The sequence below is a fragment of the Lethenteron reissneri genome, chromosome 20 (genome assembly GCF_015708825.2).
Source record: "Lethenteron reissneri isolate LAM-NWPU_2019-01 chromosome 20, ASM1570882v1, whole genome shotgun sequence".
NCBI classification, from domain to species: Eukaryota; Metazoa; Chordata; class Hyperoartia; order Petromyzontiformes; family Petromyzontidae; genus Lethenteron; species Lethenteron reissneri.
The window spans coordinates 9,158,931-9,175,816 of NC_083798.1; the positions used below are offsets into that span (position 1 = coordinate 9,158,931).

General features: G+C 60.5%; 1 protein-coding gene across 1 annotated transcript in view; it reads right to left on the reverse strand.

Moving 5' to 3' along the window:
- Nucleotides 1-184: 184 nt before the first annotated feature.
- LOC133344509 (obscurin-like) overlaps nt 185-16,886 on the reverse strand; it is an 84,368-nt gene continuing 67,666 nt past the window's right edge. The window contains exons 98-122 of the mRNA XM_061554487.1: nt 16,838-16,885; nt 16,581-16,704; nt 16,242-16,414; nt 15,998-16,110; nt 15,667-15,835; nt 15,314-15,401; nt 15,020-15,220; nt 14,684-14,744; nt 14,471-14,548; nt 13,637-13,812; nt 13,413-13,439; nt 12,721-12,870; nt 12,339-12,384; nt 12,079-12,159; nt 11,610-11,882; nt 8,983-11,521; nt 7,316-7,438; nt 5,193-5,309; nt 4,122-4,289; nt 3,871-3,993; nt 2,252-2,410; nt 1,957-2,134; nt 1,528-1,767; nt 841-1,067; nt 185-305 (exon numbers count right to left, since the gene is read on the reverse strand). Coding sequence (XP_061410471.1) covers nt 226-305; nt 841-1,067; nt 1,528-1,767; nt 1,957-2,134; nt 2,252-2,410; nt 3,871-3,993; nt 4,122-4,289; nt 5,193-5,309; nt 7,316-7,438; nt 8,983-11,521; nt 11,610-11,882; nt 12,079-12,159; nt 12,339-12,384; nt 12,721-12,870; nt 13,413-13,439; nt 13,637-13,812; nt 14,471-14,548; nt 14,684-14,744; nt 15,020-15,220; nt 15,314-15,401; nt 15,667-15,835; nt 15,998-16,110; nt 16,242-16,414; nt 16,581-16,704; nt 16,838-16,885 — 5,762 coding nt within the window. The 3' untranslated portion in view covers nt 185-225. The remainder of the gene's footprint in view (nt 306-840; nt 1,068-1,527; nt 1,768-1,956; nt 2,135-2,251; nt 2,411-3,870; nt 3,994-4,121; nt 4,290-5,192; nt 5,310-7,315; nt 7,439-8,982; nt 11,522-11,609; nt 11,883-12,078; nt 12,160-12,338; nt 12,385-12,720; nt 12,871-13,412; nt 13,440-13,636; nt 13,813-14,470; nt 14,549-14,683; nt 14,745-15,019; nt 15,221-15,313; nt 15,402-15,666; nt 15,836-15,997; nt 16,111-16,241; nt 16,415-16,580; nt 16,705-16,837; nt 16,886) is intronic.

A 16,886-nucleotide genomic window follows, 5' to 3' on the forward strand; every position in this document is an offset into this window, starting at 1 on the left:
CACTAAAGCTATGCAGCTGCTGCTGCCTGCGAATGTGTTTCGAGCCCCTTTCGGTACAGCCCTCGCCCTTTTCACCAGACACAGGGTGGAGCTGTGGATGCGCAGCGGTGGTAGTGGGGGGGCAGTAGGGGTAAAGGATGGGCGTCTTCACAACGACACCCACACTCCCTCTCGTAAGAGCGAGGGGGAAGGAAGGGGGGGGGGCGAAGGAAGGGGGGGGGGGACTCACAGCACGAAGGTGAGCACGGCCAGGCCCCACACGTCAGCGGGGGCTCCCACCGCGTCCCCCTTCACCATCTCCGGAGCTGCACACATGCAAACACACGCAGCGCACTCCCCTTCAGTCACAAACGCCGCTCCCCTGCAGGAAACCGGCAGCCCAGAGTAGGGCGAGGTTGGTGGCAACGCTCAGAAATGGGGGTGGGGGGGAGGAGCTCTTGAACGGAGAAGAGACGGAACATCGGCAGCGACGTTCGGCCCGGAACTAGCAGTGCCGCCGCGTGCATCGAGTCTGGAGAAGCCATTCGATGGGGTCTGGGGTCTTAGGATGGGTTCCATTTATACCTCCTGCAAAAGCGTGTGTGACTGGACAATGACCGGTGATGGTGTGAATGATGAATTGTACTTCACAGTACTCACAATAAAGACTCGCACAGACACACAAGGAGACCCATAGACTCACGCAGCGACCCATACTACACGACAATGTGATGTGCGGGGGTGTGGCCACACGTGCAACATCACGCACTGTCCCCGACCTTGACCCTGCGGCCCTATCTGTGGCCTTGCACTCTGACCCCGAAGCGACCGCGGCCAAGTTCCCGTGCCCTTTGTGCTCACCCGAGTGCTCGAGGGTGCCGGTGCGCGGCACGACGGGCCGCGGGGCGCCACTGGGCGCGAACGAGCGGGCGCTGCCAAAGTCCACGAGCTTCAGCTTCTGCGAGTCGGACACGATGAGGTTGTCGGACTTGATGTCGAGGTGCACGATGTGGCGCTCGTGCAGGTAGGCGAGCGCGAGCAACAGCTGCGACAGGTAGCCCACCACGTCGTCCTCCGTGTAGCGTGGGCTGCGGGTAGAATGATTATTATAGTCGCTATGATAACCGTTATCAGCTATCATGATGAAAATCACAAGGAATGCGCCCGATTACGTCACATTTTGCAAGCTAAGCAGGGCTCTACCTGGATAGCGCTTTGAAGGGTCACCATGAAGCGTGCCGGGTTGCTATAGGTAGCGCCTGCGGTATGTAGCGTCAGCAGAGGGCCACGCAGTAAAAAAACAATGCCCTCTATGAGCATGGTGAAATATGGCCAAGTAACCCAGTTGGCCCGCACGGCACAGGCAGGCCCTCACCCGGCAGTGGATTGACAAAGGGCTGTGAAAGACATCCAATATCCGTGACCGCTGTAATATTCATGGTTCACGCATACGGGGTGGACGCCGTGAGAGCTTTAGGTGCCACCGAGTTTGTTGGGAGTCCATCTTCGAGTCCCCTCTCCCTCCCACCACAACCCCGAGACTCGCACCTCTCGAGCAGCTTGTAGAACAGCTCCTTGCCGGGGCAGCGCTCGGCGATGAGCACGAGGTAGCGCGGGGTGACGTACGCCTCGTGGAGACTCATGATGTGCTCTTGTCGCAGGGCCTTGAGGACCTCGTACTCGTGCAGCGCCACGGCCCGGGAGGCGGCCTCCAGTGGCACGATCTTGGCCGTGAACACGCGGCCCGTGGCGTTCTCCTTGCACTCGCGAATCACGCCGAAGCGACCCCTGCGCACACGAGCACACGCCCTCGGTGACCCCCCTCCTCCTCCCCCCCGTGACCGGTAACAATACCGGATCGGTAACAACACCGTGTGTCGAGTGCGAGTGAACGCATGCACCGCACCTCCGATTAGCACGGTTGGCTACGTACGGTGCGAAAGAAGTTCAACATAAATACACCGGCACCTAACGCACCTGGCGCGTTCCTCCAGGAATGTGTACGGTTTCTGTGCGGCTCCTGGCTGGGATCCTGGCTGAGATGCCGGCTGGGACCTCGGCTGGGACCCCGGCTGGGAGCCCGACTGGGACCCCGGACCCCGGTTCTGCTCTAGGGGTGGTGCCTCTTCCCGCCGCTCCGCCTCCGGGGGCCGCACTGCATCCGCACAGTTCGCGCGCTCACGTCAACCCGCCGACTCATTGAGACGGCGCGAGCCGCGGGCTCGGCACAAACGGTGAGGAGGTTTGGGAGAGAGGCGATGTCCGTCCACACCTGCCAGGGTGATACGCTCCGAGGAGAGGCTGGCGGGGCCACGTCCCGCCTTGTTGATGCAAGACACACGGAACTTGTAAACGGCGCCGGGCACCAGGCGCGTCACGTTGTAGTACGGGTCTGCGATGCCCGACGCCACCTGCGCCCACGCGGTCTCACCTGGGAGGGAGCGGTGGGGAGCCAGAGGCCGCGTGAACCGTGGGGGGGGGGGGGGGGGCAGGATCCAGTGGCGGAGTCTTGCAGACGCGTCGTTTCTAATTCCGGTTTAATGGAAATGCGTGGTCCCTTAAACTCAACGGTGGCGTTTGCCGACATAGCTGCCGCATTTCGATTTAAAGCTTTCGCGACTGCAGGGATTCATCTTCTTGGTTCTTTCGGTAAAGTCACGTAGAAGGGAAATAATAAAATAATACAAATAAAACATAATAAAATAATTCTCACAGCGTTTCAGCCACAACGCAAGCAGCCGTCCTCAGGTGAAGAACAGGTCTGTCGGAAATACAGCGTCTGAATGAAACAACCACCAGGCTTGGAGCGTATATTTAAGCTGGGTTGGAGGGGGAAGAGCGCCTTGACAAAATATATTGCATATCAAGAGGAATTTTGCATATTTATGGGAAATGCAAATATGAGATTAGTCATTACTTGTGGAATGCGTAGGAGGTGGGCGGGGGGTTTCAAAGTCATAATATGCCCGTGCATTATGCAGGATTAGCAGCATCAATTATATACTGTATTACTATACACCACCTTAGACTATACATTGTAATATTACACTATGTATTATTCTACCCACCCTAGGGTATATAATTTAATGTTGGGTTTGTCTATGGCAGTATATAGTACGGGGTAGACCCGTGTGATGTAAGAGAAAAAAGTTTAGCTGGAAGCATATTATATTTTTTGCGACATAGAATTGTAATGTATTACTTACTGTTAGTAGCTCAGCTTATTGGAGAGTATATTTATTATACTGATGATACTGATGTAGTTTATACTTTAGTTTTTTACGTGGTGGTTTAACTGCTGCAGCTCCATACTATTAACATTCCTTCCTTTTATTAATGCTAACCCTACTCCCTCCCTTTGATGCTGCTAATCCTGCATAATGCACAGGCATATGACTTTGAAACCCCCCGCCCACCTCCTACGCATTCCACAAGTAATGACTAATCCCATATCTGCATTTCCCATAAATATGCTAAATTCCTATTGATATGCAAATTATTTTGTCAAGGCGCTCTTCCCCCTCCAACCCAGCTTAAATATACGCTCCAAGCCTGGTGGTTGTTTCATTCAGACGCTGTCTTTCCGACAGACCTGTTCTTCACCTGAGGACGGCTGCTTGCGTTGTGGCCGAAACTTCGTGAGAATTATTTAATTATGTTTTATTTTTATTATTTTATTATTTCCCTTCTACATGACTTTACCGAAAGAACCAAGAAGATAGCTGCCGCAGCTTACGGTGGCAGCTTTTGAAGTGTGGATCATGCGTGGTTATTCATTGAGAACCAAATATGCACTCTGCCCAATGCTACACAGGATTTGGGCAGCATGAGGAGTCCGTTGAGTATAGAGGAGCCGTGAGAAGGACCCCGGATGCCGCGGCCACTCCGTACCCAGCTTCTTCATCTCGAGGCAGTAGGCCAGGGGGCCCTGCGCCTGCGGAGCTTTCCACACGACGAGCGCGCCCTCTTGGAACACCTGCGGCACCTCGGGCTGTCCGGGCCGGCCTGGCAGCTCTGTGGTGCGGGGACACAGGGGGACGCAGGGAAACACGAGGGCACGGTGTCGACCTTGCGAGAGCGTGCGGGGCGCTTCACGGAGGTTCCGTCGGACGCACGCGTGCAGGAGCGCGGCACGGACTCACGCGCGATCTTCACGGCGCACGTCGTGGAGGCGGCGCCGGCGCGGTTCTTGGCGGCGCACTCGTAGGTGCCGGCGTCTCGCTTCCCGGCGCCCAGCACCGTGAGCAGCTGGCGCCCGTCCGCCGAGACGGAGAGCGTGGTGCGCGCGTCCAGCTGCACGGCCTTTTTGTCTGCGGGGCGACACCGGGATGTGGCCACGTGCAGACGCGCGCACAGACAAAAATCCCCCGTGTAGCCACACAGACTGTTGGGGCAAGTGCTGTGAGCAGCGAACACCTACTACTGAGACAGGAATGGAATATGAACAAACAGTGGCCACAACTACTCCTGACCGTTTTTCTCTCCCCACCATCAATGTTTAGACAACACACCAGATACTCATTCAATACAGTACAATGTGGATTGCTAACGTGTTTCAATGCAACTACATCCCAGAGCCGAGTCGACCTGGAGCATGCCCAAGACAGGTTCAGATAACTTGTCACCGGTGTCTTTCGTCAGTGACAATGATAGCTCAATGTCCAAGGTCCTAGCGCCGTACACTTCCCACTGAAACCACTGCTCCCCATGACAGTGCATGCACAGGTGACCTCATGTGACCCCAATGTGTAAACACCTTGACGTTCATTCTATAAACTCGGTCATACTTGTGCCCACGAAGGGCGCCACGGTGGCGAGATGTTAACTACCTCGCCTGGTTTACAGTTGGTCGTGTGTTCAATCCCGACCCTGACGCCTGCTGCTGTATATTTGGAGTTTGCGTGTTCTCCCCGTGGTCGCGTGGATTTTTCTCCCAGGTCCTCCGGTTTTTCCCTCCACATTTAGAAACTCGCGTTTCGAGTATTTGGCTGCTGTAAATTTCCACATGACAAGCCACTTCGTTGAGCTATCATTTGTGGCCAGGTCGCTTCGGAAAAAGAGCTGTATAGCTCAGTGGGCCTTACCTGGTAAAATAAATCGATTTTATTTTAGCTTCATAAGTTAAAAGTGACATGGCCACACACGTACTGCTGGGCACCAGCGTGCGCGCCCCGGCCATCTCGGAGGCCGTCCATCTCGGAGGCCGCGCGTACCTTTGAGCCAGTGCACGGTAGGCGCCGGCTCGCCTGCGGGGAGGCAGTGCAGGGTGAGCGGCTGCCCCTCCACCAGCAGCTCGTCCTTCAGCTCCATGAGGAACGTCGGCGCGGAATCTGCACAGGGAAACGCCTCTCGAGTCAGACGCCGCCCAGCGGACCCACAAATAGCCTGCAAGCCGACAGGATTGCTCGGTAGCACCCAGGGTGGCAAATGCTACTCGTGCCCACCAAGGGCAGTGCCCACCCTGGGCAGACATCTTAGCCTATGTACCGTCAGTTTGGCTTGCACACGTAATATTTGTATTCACATTTCCCCAAAGTGATGTTCTCTTACAAAAGTATGACGTGGTAACCTTAGAACAACAACTACCCCATTGCAAAGTGACAACAGTGATCTTGCTATCGCTCACTTTTATGATATACAGATAAAATGCTTCAGGAAAATCAGTGTCAGAGCTGGCCACCCCGGGTGGTACTGATAACTAATATTCAGGCCCAAGACCAAGAACAGCAGCAGTGAGTTTGCTTTAATGACGTGTGCAGGTACCACCACCTGTGCAGGGTTGCGGTCCTCTGACCAGAACAGGCCTGTTCACATTCACCGTGCTGTTAGGCAGGAAGAGTATACAAAACTATTTTTTATTTTGCCAGGTAAGGCCCACTGAGCTATGTAACTTGGCCTCAAATGATAGCTCAATGAAGTGGCTTATCATACGGAAATTTATAGCAGCCACATAAGAGCATGTTTTTAAATGTGGAGGGAAAATCCGGAGGACCTGGAGACAAATTCACACGACCACGGGGAGAGAGACACGCAAACTCCAAATATACAGCAGCAGCAGCAGGCATCACAGTTGGGATCGAACCCACGACCGCTGTATACCAAGCGAGGTAGTTAACATCTCCTAGCCACCGTGATGATGGTGATGAGAGAGACACGCAAACTCCAAATATACAGCAGCAGCAGCAGGCATCACAGTTGGGATCGAACCCACGACCGCTGTATACCAAGCGATGTAGTTAACATCTCCTAGCCACCGTGATGATGGTGATGAGAGAGACACGCAAACTCCAAATATACAGCAGCAGCAGGCATCACAGTTGGGATCGAACCCACGACCCCTGTATACCAGGCGACGTAGTTAACATCTCCTAGCCACCGTGATGATGGTGATGAGAGAGACACGCAAACTCCAAATATACAGCAGCAGCAGGCATCACAGTTGGGATCGAACCCACGACCCCTGTATACCAGGCGAGGTAGTTAACATCTCGCCACCGCAAACAAATAGTGTGGCTACAACTACGTCTGGCCGTTTTTGTCTCCCCATCATAAACGTTTAGACCAGATACTCATTCAATACAGAACTATTTAGATTTCGAGAACCAGGTTAATTAAAGTGTCTCGCTCGGCCCATTGTTAACCTCCTGAAATCCTTGCGAATCCCCCGCGTAGTAAAGGCTCATTAGTCATTAACCTTTAGTGAGACAGCTCGCATATTGTTAGCTTTGGTAAAGACTTTAGGATTCTTTAGACTGACCGATATTACACTTTATTATTAATCAGATCGTTATCATCTCCATACAATCCGACGACACTCACCACCCACCACCAAAAGCAGCGCGTGCATGGTGAGTGCCTGTCGAGTGCACAGTCGGTGCATCTGCATGGGCCGTGCAACATCCGGAGCAGCCCAGGCATGGGCTAACAAAGAGGGGACCCACATTTCATTTTTCACCGCTCGCACCGCGGTATCACGGCGGCCGTGCTACGCCGCTGGCCGCGTGAACGTCGGCTCCACGTTGAGACGTGGCACCTCCATACTCTTTGTTTTTTTCCGTAAAGTCACGTAGGTAAAAAATAAATGAAAAAAACAACTAAATTAAATCACGACGTTTCGGAGGCAACAAAAGCTTCTGTCTTCAGGTGGAACGTTCACAGCGAAATAGTAATTTAATTTCGTTGTTTTTTCATTTATTTTTTACCTACGTGACTTTACCGAAAAAAAAAAGTATGAATCCTTGCAGTCACGAAAACTTCAAAGCTAGTGGCACCTCCAATTAGCACGTTTGGCTACGTACATTGTGAAAGAAGTTCAACATAAACACAACATGCGTACCTGTGTCAGATGGCGGCGAGGCTGGCTCCTGGGCTTGTGCGGTGGGGCCCGTGTCCCTACGGCCACCCGGCCGCCCGCGGTTTACACCCCAGCGCTCCCAGGGCGACCTCTTCTCGGACTCGCCTCCACGTGCAACGACAGCGACACACGGGTCACTCACCACGCCGCACACGGGCCAGGGCAGCGAGCTTGCCTCGAAGTACCACCGGGCATTCACTGCTCTCACAATTATTTCCTGGGCAACCCAACACACAACCTCTGAACCCCATCGCCTCCACCACCCAACACGCAACCTCTGAACCCCATCGCCTCCACCACCCAACACGCAACCTCTGAACCCCATCGCCTCCACCACCCAACACGCAACCTCTGAACCCCATCGCCTCCACCACCCAACACGCAACCTCTGAACCCCATCGCCTCCACCACCCAACACACAACCTCTGAACCCCATCGCCTCCACCACCCAACACACAACCTCTGAACCCCATCGCCTCCACCACCCAACACGCAACCTCTGAACCCCATCGCCTCCACCACCCAACACGCAACCTCTGAACCCCATCGCCTCCACCACCCAACACACAACCTCTGAACCCCATCGCCTCCACCACCCAACACACAACCTCTGAACCCCATCGCCTCCACCACCCAACACACAACCTCTGAACCCCATCGCCTCCACCACCCAACACGCAACCTCTGAACCCCATCGCCTCCACCACCCAACACGCAACCTTTGAACCCCATCGCCTCCACCACCCAACACGCAACCTCTGAACCCCATCGCCTCCACCACCCAACACACAACCTCTGAACCCCATCGCCTCCACCACCCAACACGCAACCTCTGAACCCCATCGCCTCCACCACCCAACACGCAACCTTTGAACCCCATTGCCTCCACCACCCAACACACAACCTCTGAACCCCATCGCCTCCACCACCCAACACACAACCTCTGAACTCCATCGCCTCCACCACCCAACACGCAACCTCTGAACCCCATCGCCTCCACCACCCAACACACAACCTCTGAACCCCATCGCCTCCACCACCCAACACGCAACCTCTGAACCCCATCGCCTCCACCACCCAACACGCAACCTTTGAACCCCATCGCCTCCACCACCCAACACGCAACCTCTGAACCCCATCGCCTCCACCACCCAACACACAACCTCTGAACCCCATCGCCTCCACCACCCAACACGCAACCTCTGAACCCCATCGCCTCCACCACCCAACACACAACCTCTGAACCCCATCGCCTCCACCACCCAACACGCAACCTCTGAACCCCATCGCCTCCACCACCCAACACGCAACCTTTGAACCCCATCGCCTCCACCACCCAACACGCAACCTCTGAACCCCATCGCCTCCACCACCCAACACACAACCTCTGAACCCCATCGCCTCCACCACCCAACACACAACCCCTCATTGTTGGGAAGGGGGAAATTTTTCTAGAGCTTAGCGCTGGATAGCTCCCGCTGAAATAAAGCCCCGAGTACCACTGAAGACCGCCCATCTAGTTGCGTTTAGGAAGAGGTGCTGATGGCTACGTAGAGAGAGGGCAGTAGAGGGCAGTGCAGCAGTGTTGTATTGTATTTCTGTGCTCCCTATGGTGTGTGCCGTGCCCGCCCCCGCACCCGGAGGCTCACCTGATGACGCTGCCCCGGCCGACCCCGCAGACTTCCCGGAGAGGAAGAGTTCGGACGTCGCCTTCTTCATGGTGCTCGGTGCCGGCGTCGCCTCGGGCTTCCTCTCGGTCAGGTCGTTCGGGAGCTTTTCTGCTTCGCTCTCCGATCTCCGTTTCGAAAACCTTTCCTCCGAGCGGCTGCGACCGATCGAGAACGAGAAGCCCGACACGGTGGCCTCGATCCTCTTCCGAATCGACTCGCGGTCTCGCTTCAAAGGCTGCTCCGGGTCCCGGACGTCGCCTCCCACGCTCCTCGACTCCGAGTCTTCCCGCGCCGCACGCTCCACGCTCTTCTGCCTCTCCTTGGAGCTGCTGCGCCCGAACGTGAGCGAGAGGCGTCTCCCCAGTCCCGGGGTCTCCTTCCCATCCTCCTCTGTGCCCGTGAGGCCCAGGTCGAGAGCCTTACGTTCTGAGGATACGGAGCGCTTCACTTTCAGCGACAGCCTCCGCACGAAACCGACGTCCTTGTCTTCCATGGACGGCGTGGACGACGCCTTCTGAGACGGGGTCTCCGGGTGCTGCGCCACCTCCATCTCCCCTCTCTGCAAATGTTCTTCCTGGACGATTCGAACAGGCGCGTTGGCCTGCCGGGGTCGGTACACCTCCTCCTCGTCCGTGCGGTACGACTTGGCGGGCGGTTCCTCTGCCTTGGTCTTCTTCATGAAGGGGAAGACGCGCGTCAGGGACGACTCGCGATGCTTCTTGAACTTGGCCTCGAACACCGCCTCGGAGTCGATGTCCTCGATGTGCGGGAGCCTCCTCTCGGCGGACGTGGACCGCGGCCTCCCGGCGTCCCCGTGTTGCGGCGCGGACAGCGCCGGTGCCGACGGGGTCCGGCGCAGCTCGGATGAGGGGGCGACCCCCGTCGGGACGAGCGGAGCGAAACCAGGGCCCCGAGTCTCCCTGGCGCCACCCTGGTGCCCGGCAGGTGAGTCCACGGACGCCATCTTCTGCTTCAGAAGCGCTCGCTTCTGGGTGGTGTCGGAGAATGGCACGGGCGCGGGGGCCGGCACGGGGGCCGGCGCGGGGGCCGGCGCGGGGCCGGCGGGGGCCGGCGCGGGGGCCGGCACGGGCATGGGAGACGCTGGGCCCGCGGGGCCACCGCCGAGATCGCGCGTCTCTCTCGTGGCCGGAGCGAGCGGCGGCTCCGGCGTGGAGAACCTGGCCTCGCTGGGCTGAGCGCCGCGCTCCTGCGTGAGCACGCGGGCGTCCCCGAGCACCGCGCGGGACGCTTCGTGCGGATGCTCCGACTCCTTCCGGAGAGGCTGCACTCGCCGCGCCATCCCGCCGGTCGTGGCGCTCTCTCCGTCCGGCTCCATCGCGGTCGGCTCCGTCACCTTGATGATGGGAATCACGGAGCCGCGTGGAGCCGTCGGGGCGGTGCCGGCACCGGGCGACCGCTGCGGGAGGGAGAGGGGCTCGTGCGCTCTGGGAGGTACGGGGCCGTTTCTCGCTCCTCCTGCGGGTGAGGCCACTTTCGTCGCGGCCACAGGCGATGCTCCCGCGGGGGGCCCGATCAGCGGAGCGGGCGTCGTGGGACGCGACGTCGGGGCCGACTCGGGCGACCGTTCTTCCCGCAGTCCTGGGCCGGGTGCCGTCACGGTCTCCGTTTGCCCGTCCTCCTGCTCCTTCTGGGCCTCAGTGGTGGAGGCGATGCGGAGCGGGATCTCCAGTGGTCCCCCCATGAAGCGCCGGTGCATGGGCACCTCCTCGCCGTGCGTGAACGAGGAGCTCTTCTGCATGCGGCCACGGTCACGTTGCTGTTGCGGTGGCTGCTGCGGCCGCTGCCGCGGGTCGGGCTGCTCCCCGGGGAGGTCGGTGAGGCTGCCTCGCCGGCTGTGGCCGCCCTCGCCCGTCGGCGTGACGGCCCCGCTCCGGTCGGGCCTGGGCGGCCGGTCCGCGTAGCGGTCGAGGGAGAGGCTGCGCCACTCCCGCGACCCCGGCGCCGACTTGTGCGCCTCCGCCTCGGGGCCATCGGGCGCCAGGCCGAGCCGCTCCAGCAGCGGCCCCCGCAGTCCGCTCATCTTGCCGTCCGCGCCGCTGCCACGCAGCAGCCTCTTGCGCATGAGCTCAAGACGCAGGGCGTGCTCCTCGGGGGTGACTGGCCCGGCCCCCCCTGCCAGCAGCCCCCTCCTGGCGCCCGGGGAGTCGACGGACGCGGACTTTTTGAGTCCCGGATTCTGTGGTGGCGCCGCCGCCTCTGGGACGTGGTTCTCCTCGCCCGTCCAGGGCGGCAGCGCGCTGTCGGCCGAGCTCCCCCTGCGCATCTGCTCGCGGCGGCGCCGCGCCGGCGACTCGCTCCCGCGCGGATCCCCCGACCGCTCCTCGTCGGATGACGACGAAGACGACAACGACGAGGTGGAGCTGGCCGCCTCGCCCGACCGTTTCCGACTCCGCCGCCGTCTCCGCGCCCCCGCCGGCGACTCTGCCGGCGACGCCGAGGAGTCGAGCCCCGGGCCCGCGTCGCCTCGTTCGGCGGCAAGGCCCTGCCGCTCCGCCACCTGCGGGACGGATGCGTCACGACTGACGCGGGCGAGGGAGCGGCGGACAGCTGTGCGCACGCGCGAGTGTGCGTGCGGCGTCGTTTACGTCTGGGTGCCACGCGTAGTCCGGTAGCGTCGCGGCAGCCCGGCAGAGCGGCTCCGGTGGCGCCGCTCGGCATGGCGGCTCCGGGCGACGCTGCTTGAATGCGGCCATGAAGGAGGGCAGGTCCTCCGCCTCGTCCGACTCGGAGCTAGAGGATAGAGCCACGCGGTCGCCGGTGCGACGCGGCGCCCCGAGGGAGTGCTGGCCCGGCCCCGACGCCAGCAGCTCGGGGATGGGGCGCAGCACCAGACTCGACTTGTAGGCGACGAGGGAGCGCTGAGGGGCGGGGGAGGGGATAGCGGCGCGGGCGTCACAACGCTACGGGAACGCACCAACGTACGAACGCGAGCGACCGGAGGCATTCGGTGGCGGTGGCCCAGCGAAGCCCCGTGCGATGTGCGTGCGGGCCTTTGGAAGCCGCGCACGGTTAATTGCGAGGTCCCGGAGCGAGGGGAGCGCACGCTCGGAGCACCTGCCACTTGCGGCGTGACAGGAAGAACTTGATCCGGTCAGTGCTGACCCGGGCCGCGTCCCGGGCGGCGGACGGCGCCACCTGCGCACGGGGCCACAGCGCACGCCACCACGTGACGAATCAGGGGTCGTTCGGGCACGGAGCCGATATTTCCACATCGAGACGAGCGTGCGGATTTCACGCAATGCCGATGACGACGCGTAATTATTCCTCGTCAAAGAGTTGTACGCGGGCTCAGCACCGCGGCGTGAACTGCTCACCTGGAACCAGGGGTCATCCAGACACTCCAGGGCCGACGGCCGCTCCCTGCGCAGAAACAAGACGGTGGGGAGCGTGACGCCCGAGTGCGGCTCTCATGGGGATTGCCCACAGTGGGGGGGGCGGGGGTGGTGCGCAGCGAGGTAAAGCCCTACAGGAGGACATCTGACAAAGTCACTTCACAGCCCAGTGGATTTGTTTAACAAATTACTACGCAGTTAAGCAACCCCTTAGCTGCCTACAAAGCGCTGCATCAGAGACATGCACCACCGTGATCAGCTTTGCGACCGCACGATAATCGCATCCCCCGCATTTAAACTCCGGAGAGAAGAGACTTCTGTTCGACGACCACCACTGCCCTCTCCCCCAACGCCCACCGCTTGCCTGGGGTCCACCGCCAGCAGCCGAGCGATGAAGCTCCCCGCTTCTGCGCTGAGCGCGGAGAAGCAACGCTCGAGGGAGAAGCGTCCCTCGCGAACGCGCATCAGGGTCCCGCGGTCATTCTCGCCCAGGAACGGGGACGTGCCGCTCAGACTGCAGCAGCACGCGACACGCGACACGTGACACGCGACACGCGACATGTGACACATGGCACGCGACACGCAACACATGACATGCAACACATGACACGCGACACGTGACACGCGACACGTGACACATGACACGCGACACGCGACATGCAACAAATGACACGTGATACATGACACACGACACGTGACACATGACACGACACGCGACACATGGAACGAGACATGCAACACGCGACACATGACACACAACACACGACACACGGCATACGTCACGTGAAATATGACACGATACGAGACACGCGACATGCGGCATGCAGCACATGACATGCGACACCCGACACGTGACATGCGACACATGACGTGCGATACACGACATGCAACACGCGACATGCAACACGCGACAAGCGACACGCGGCAACGCGACACACGCCGCTACTGCCAATTATCTCCCTAATCCGCGGAGCTCGATAATTCGTGTTAAATAAGAAGTTAAAAAAGAGAATTACAACGGGCCAATTACCGGCCACGAGATAGTGTTCAACTCACCAAATGTAGGTAATGACTCCGACGGGCCTGCAAGGACACGCATTACAATTAGTCGCGTCTCCCGCTCGCACAATACAGCCGGATGCAAACGTCCAATTAGGCTGCGGGCGCACGCGTGCGGCGGGCGCTGTGGTGAGCGAGGATTGCCCCCTCCCCGGCGGCGGTAATGACCCCGCTGGGGGCTCGTGGGTGGGGAGGGCGACAGGGCCGGGTATCAAGGTCACCAGATGTCGGTTGCCGTGGACACGGGCTGCTGCAGGACGATTTCAGGCGCCACAAACTCGGGGGTCCCGAAGGCGCTGTACTGCGGCTGCCCCGGGGGCATGAGCTCCTGCGCCGAGCCCAGGTCGCAGAGCTTCACATCCTCGGCGTCGGGTCGCGCCATCAGCACGTTCGCCTCCTGAGAATATACACACGCAACGACAAGCACAAAGATCCCCCATATAGGCTGTTGGGGCCGTACGGTACATGCGGGGGGTGGGTGGCCAGCACCACCCCTGACCGCTTGTGTGCCTCCCCAGTGGCAATGTTTATACACCACACCAGGTACTCATTTAAGGCTGAGTCGACCTAGGGTAAGCCCAAGACCCCGGTTTAGATAATTGTCACTGGTGTTTGTTGTGAGCGTGAATTGAACTCGGGTCGCCGGGTTCATAGTGCAGCGCCCTCACCGCTAAACTACCGCTCCCCACATCGCGCTATCAGCACATTCGCCTCCTAAGAATAGACACGCATACGACTACACACACGGGGTCATGCACGTCAGTACACATAAGGGGAATACGTGCGGGCACATGCACGCGTACACACAAGTACACACACACGCATACACGCTTGCATAGACACGCATGTGCACACACGTATATTCACACGAGTACACATCCAGTGCCTACTTCTTAGTGCCCCCAGGGCACTAATGGACTGTGTAGTGCCTCCAGAGCACTAGTGTGCTGTGTAGTGCCCCCAGGGCACTAGTGTGCTGTGTAGTGCCCCAGTGCACTAGTGTGCTGTGTAGTGCCCCCAAGGCACTAGTGTGGCGTATAGTGCCCCCAGGGCACCTTGATGTCCAAGTGCAGCACGCCGGACTGGTGTAGGTAGTGCACACCCTCCAGGATCTGGTGGATGTAGGGATGCACCTGCCAGAGAGGAGACACAACATCAGCTGCAGCGGCCGCGTGGTGATGATGATATTGATGCTGATAGTGTGAGAGACCAATTGAGGGAGATATATTTTTGGTGATATCTCCAAGTCGGCCGCCCACCCCGCCCACCTGCAGCTCAGAGATCGCAGGCTTCTTCACCAGGCGGTCCAGGAGTTCCTCGCCCGAGCAGCTGGAGGCCGAGGTCAAGGGAGGACAAGGCCGGGCAACACAGACGGACTGGGCGGCACCGCGCCGATGGCTATCTTGGTGGTTGCAGAGAGACAACTACGATGACGCTGCTGGAAGTGGTCAATGATGACGACGGTTGCTTATGAGGGCGATGGTGGCGGCGTTATGATGATGCTGATTAGCGATTCCGGTCTGTCAGCAGGAGGACCGCGAGGCCCCACTGGGGGAGTGGGGGGGCGGAGGAGGAGGTGGTGTCGGTGCGTGGCTCGAGGATACAGCTCGGTGAGGATGATGAGACGCCGCCTGGTCTGGAAGGCGTCCCTCAGGCAGGCGAGGCGTGGGTGCGACACCCTGGCGAGGATGCGCAGCTCGCGCTGCGCCTCGCTCCTCCGCCCTCCCGCGCGCGACACGAACTTGGCCGCCACCTCCAGACCCGTGGCGCGGTGCACGGCACGGCGCACCACCGAGAAGGCGCCCCTGGGACCGAGACGCGAGCGCCGTGAGCGCCGCGAGCACGGGGTCGTCCGCAGCGCGCCACCGGAGCGACTTTACAAAGTGCCGGCTTCTCACCTGCCGATCTCCTCCTTGACGTCGTAGCAGTCGGAAACCATGCGCAGCCTGCTCATCAGATCCTCCTCATCCTCATCGGGCTCCCTGACTGTGGACGCACAGCAAGCGGCGGTCACTGCCCCGCCTCGGGGCACGTGAGTCGTCTCGTGTTTGTATCGTGAGCTGGTGAGTTTGTGTCGTGAGCTGGTGAGTTTGTGTCGTGAGCCGGTGAGTTTGTATCAGTGAGCTGGTGAGTTTGTGTCGTGAGCTGGTGAGTTTGTATCGTGAGCTGGTGAGTCTGTGTCGTGAGCTGGTGAGTTTGTGTCCCAGGGTGGTGACCCTGTGATGCGTGCGAGTGCCGTGCGGTGCCCCACCGGAGCACACGCTCAGCTCGGCCTTGCAGCTGCACTCCCCGGCCGGGTTGCGCGCCACGCACGTGTACACGCCGCAGTCGGCCTGGCTCACGCTCAGGATCACCAGCGAGCACTCGGCGTCGTCGTACACGAACGACACGTGGCTGCTCTCCGCCAGCAGCGCGTCATCCTGCCGCGTGGGGAGGAGGGGGGGTAGGGGTCCAGGTGGGAAACACGGGGGTCACGTCCTGCTCCGCGCCACACACGCGTGTGTCTCACGCGTGTGCATCACGCGTGCACTTCACGGGTGCGCCTCACGCCTCCCGCACCCCCCGCGTCCGCTGGCGCGCACCTTGAACCAGAGCACGTCCGGCAGGGGAATCCCCTCGACCACCACCGCCAACCTGGCGCTCTCCCCGGGCGCCACATCCACGTCCTCCATGATCTCGTCGAAACGAGGGGCCTCTGTGAGCAGCACACACGGGTCAAGCCAGTCGAGGGGCGAGGACGGGGAGGAGGAGAACGGGAGGGGCTGGGAGCAGGGGGAGGGGCTGGGAGCAGGGGGGGGGGGCTGGAGGCAGGGGGGGGGCACTCACCCGCCAGCTGCACGCTGACGGCGCAGCTCGCGGTGCCGAGCGCGTTCTCGGCGAGGCACACGTACTCCCCCAGGTGGCGCCGCATCACGGCCGCGATGTCGAGCGAGAACGAGTCCTCGTCGTGGGTGCCCAGGCTGTAGCCGTCCCTGTGCAGCTGCACCGGGATCCCGTCCCTGCGAGGCGAGCGCGGGCGCGGGTGAGCGAGGGCGCACGCGCGCGGGCGCTCCGGCCGAAACGAGTGGCGCCGGGGCGCGGATTGGTCGGGGGCTGGTGAGCGGAGTTTGGCGAGCGCTGCCGACAATCCCCCCCCACCCCCCCCCGAGTTACGCGAGGCCGTGCCTGGTCCAGCTGAGCGCGGCGGCGACGTGGTTGATGGAGTAGGCGAGGCTGGCGGCTCCGCGCTCCGCCACGAACAGCGCCTCGGGAACCTCCACGAAGCGCGGCGCCTCCTCCTGGAAGGGCCCTGCGCTCGCGCACACGCGGGGGGCGCCCGTCAGCCGCGTGTCTCCCTGGTGCCCCCCGTACCTCGCGGGGGGCCGCGTCGCGAGCCGGCGAAGGCGCCCGAGCGCGGCGGCGGCGGCGCGAGAGGTACTGACGTCGCGGGGCGAGGGCGACGGGCGCGGAGGCGCGGACGGCCAGCGGGGC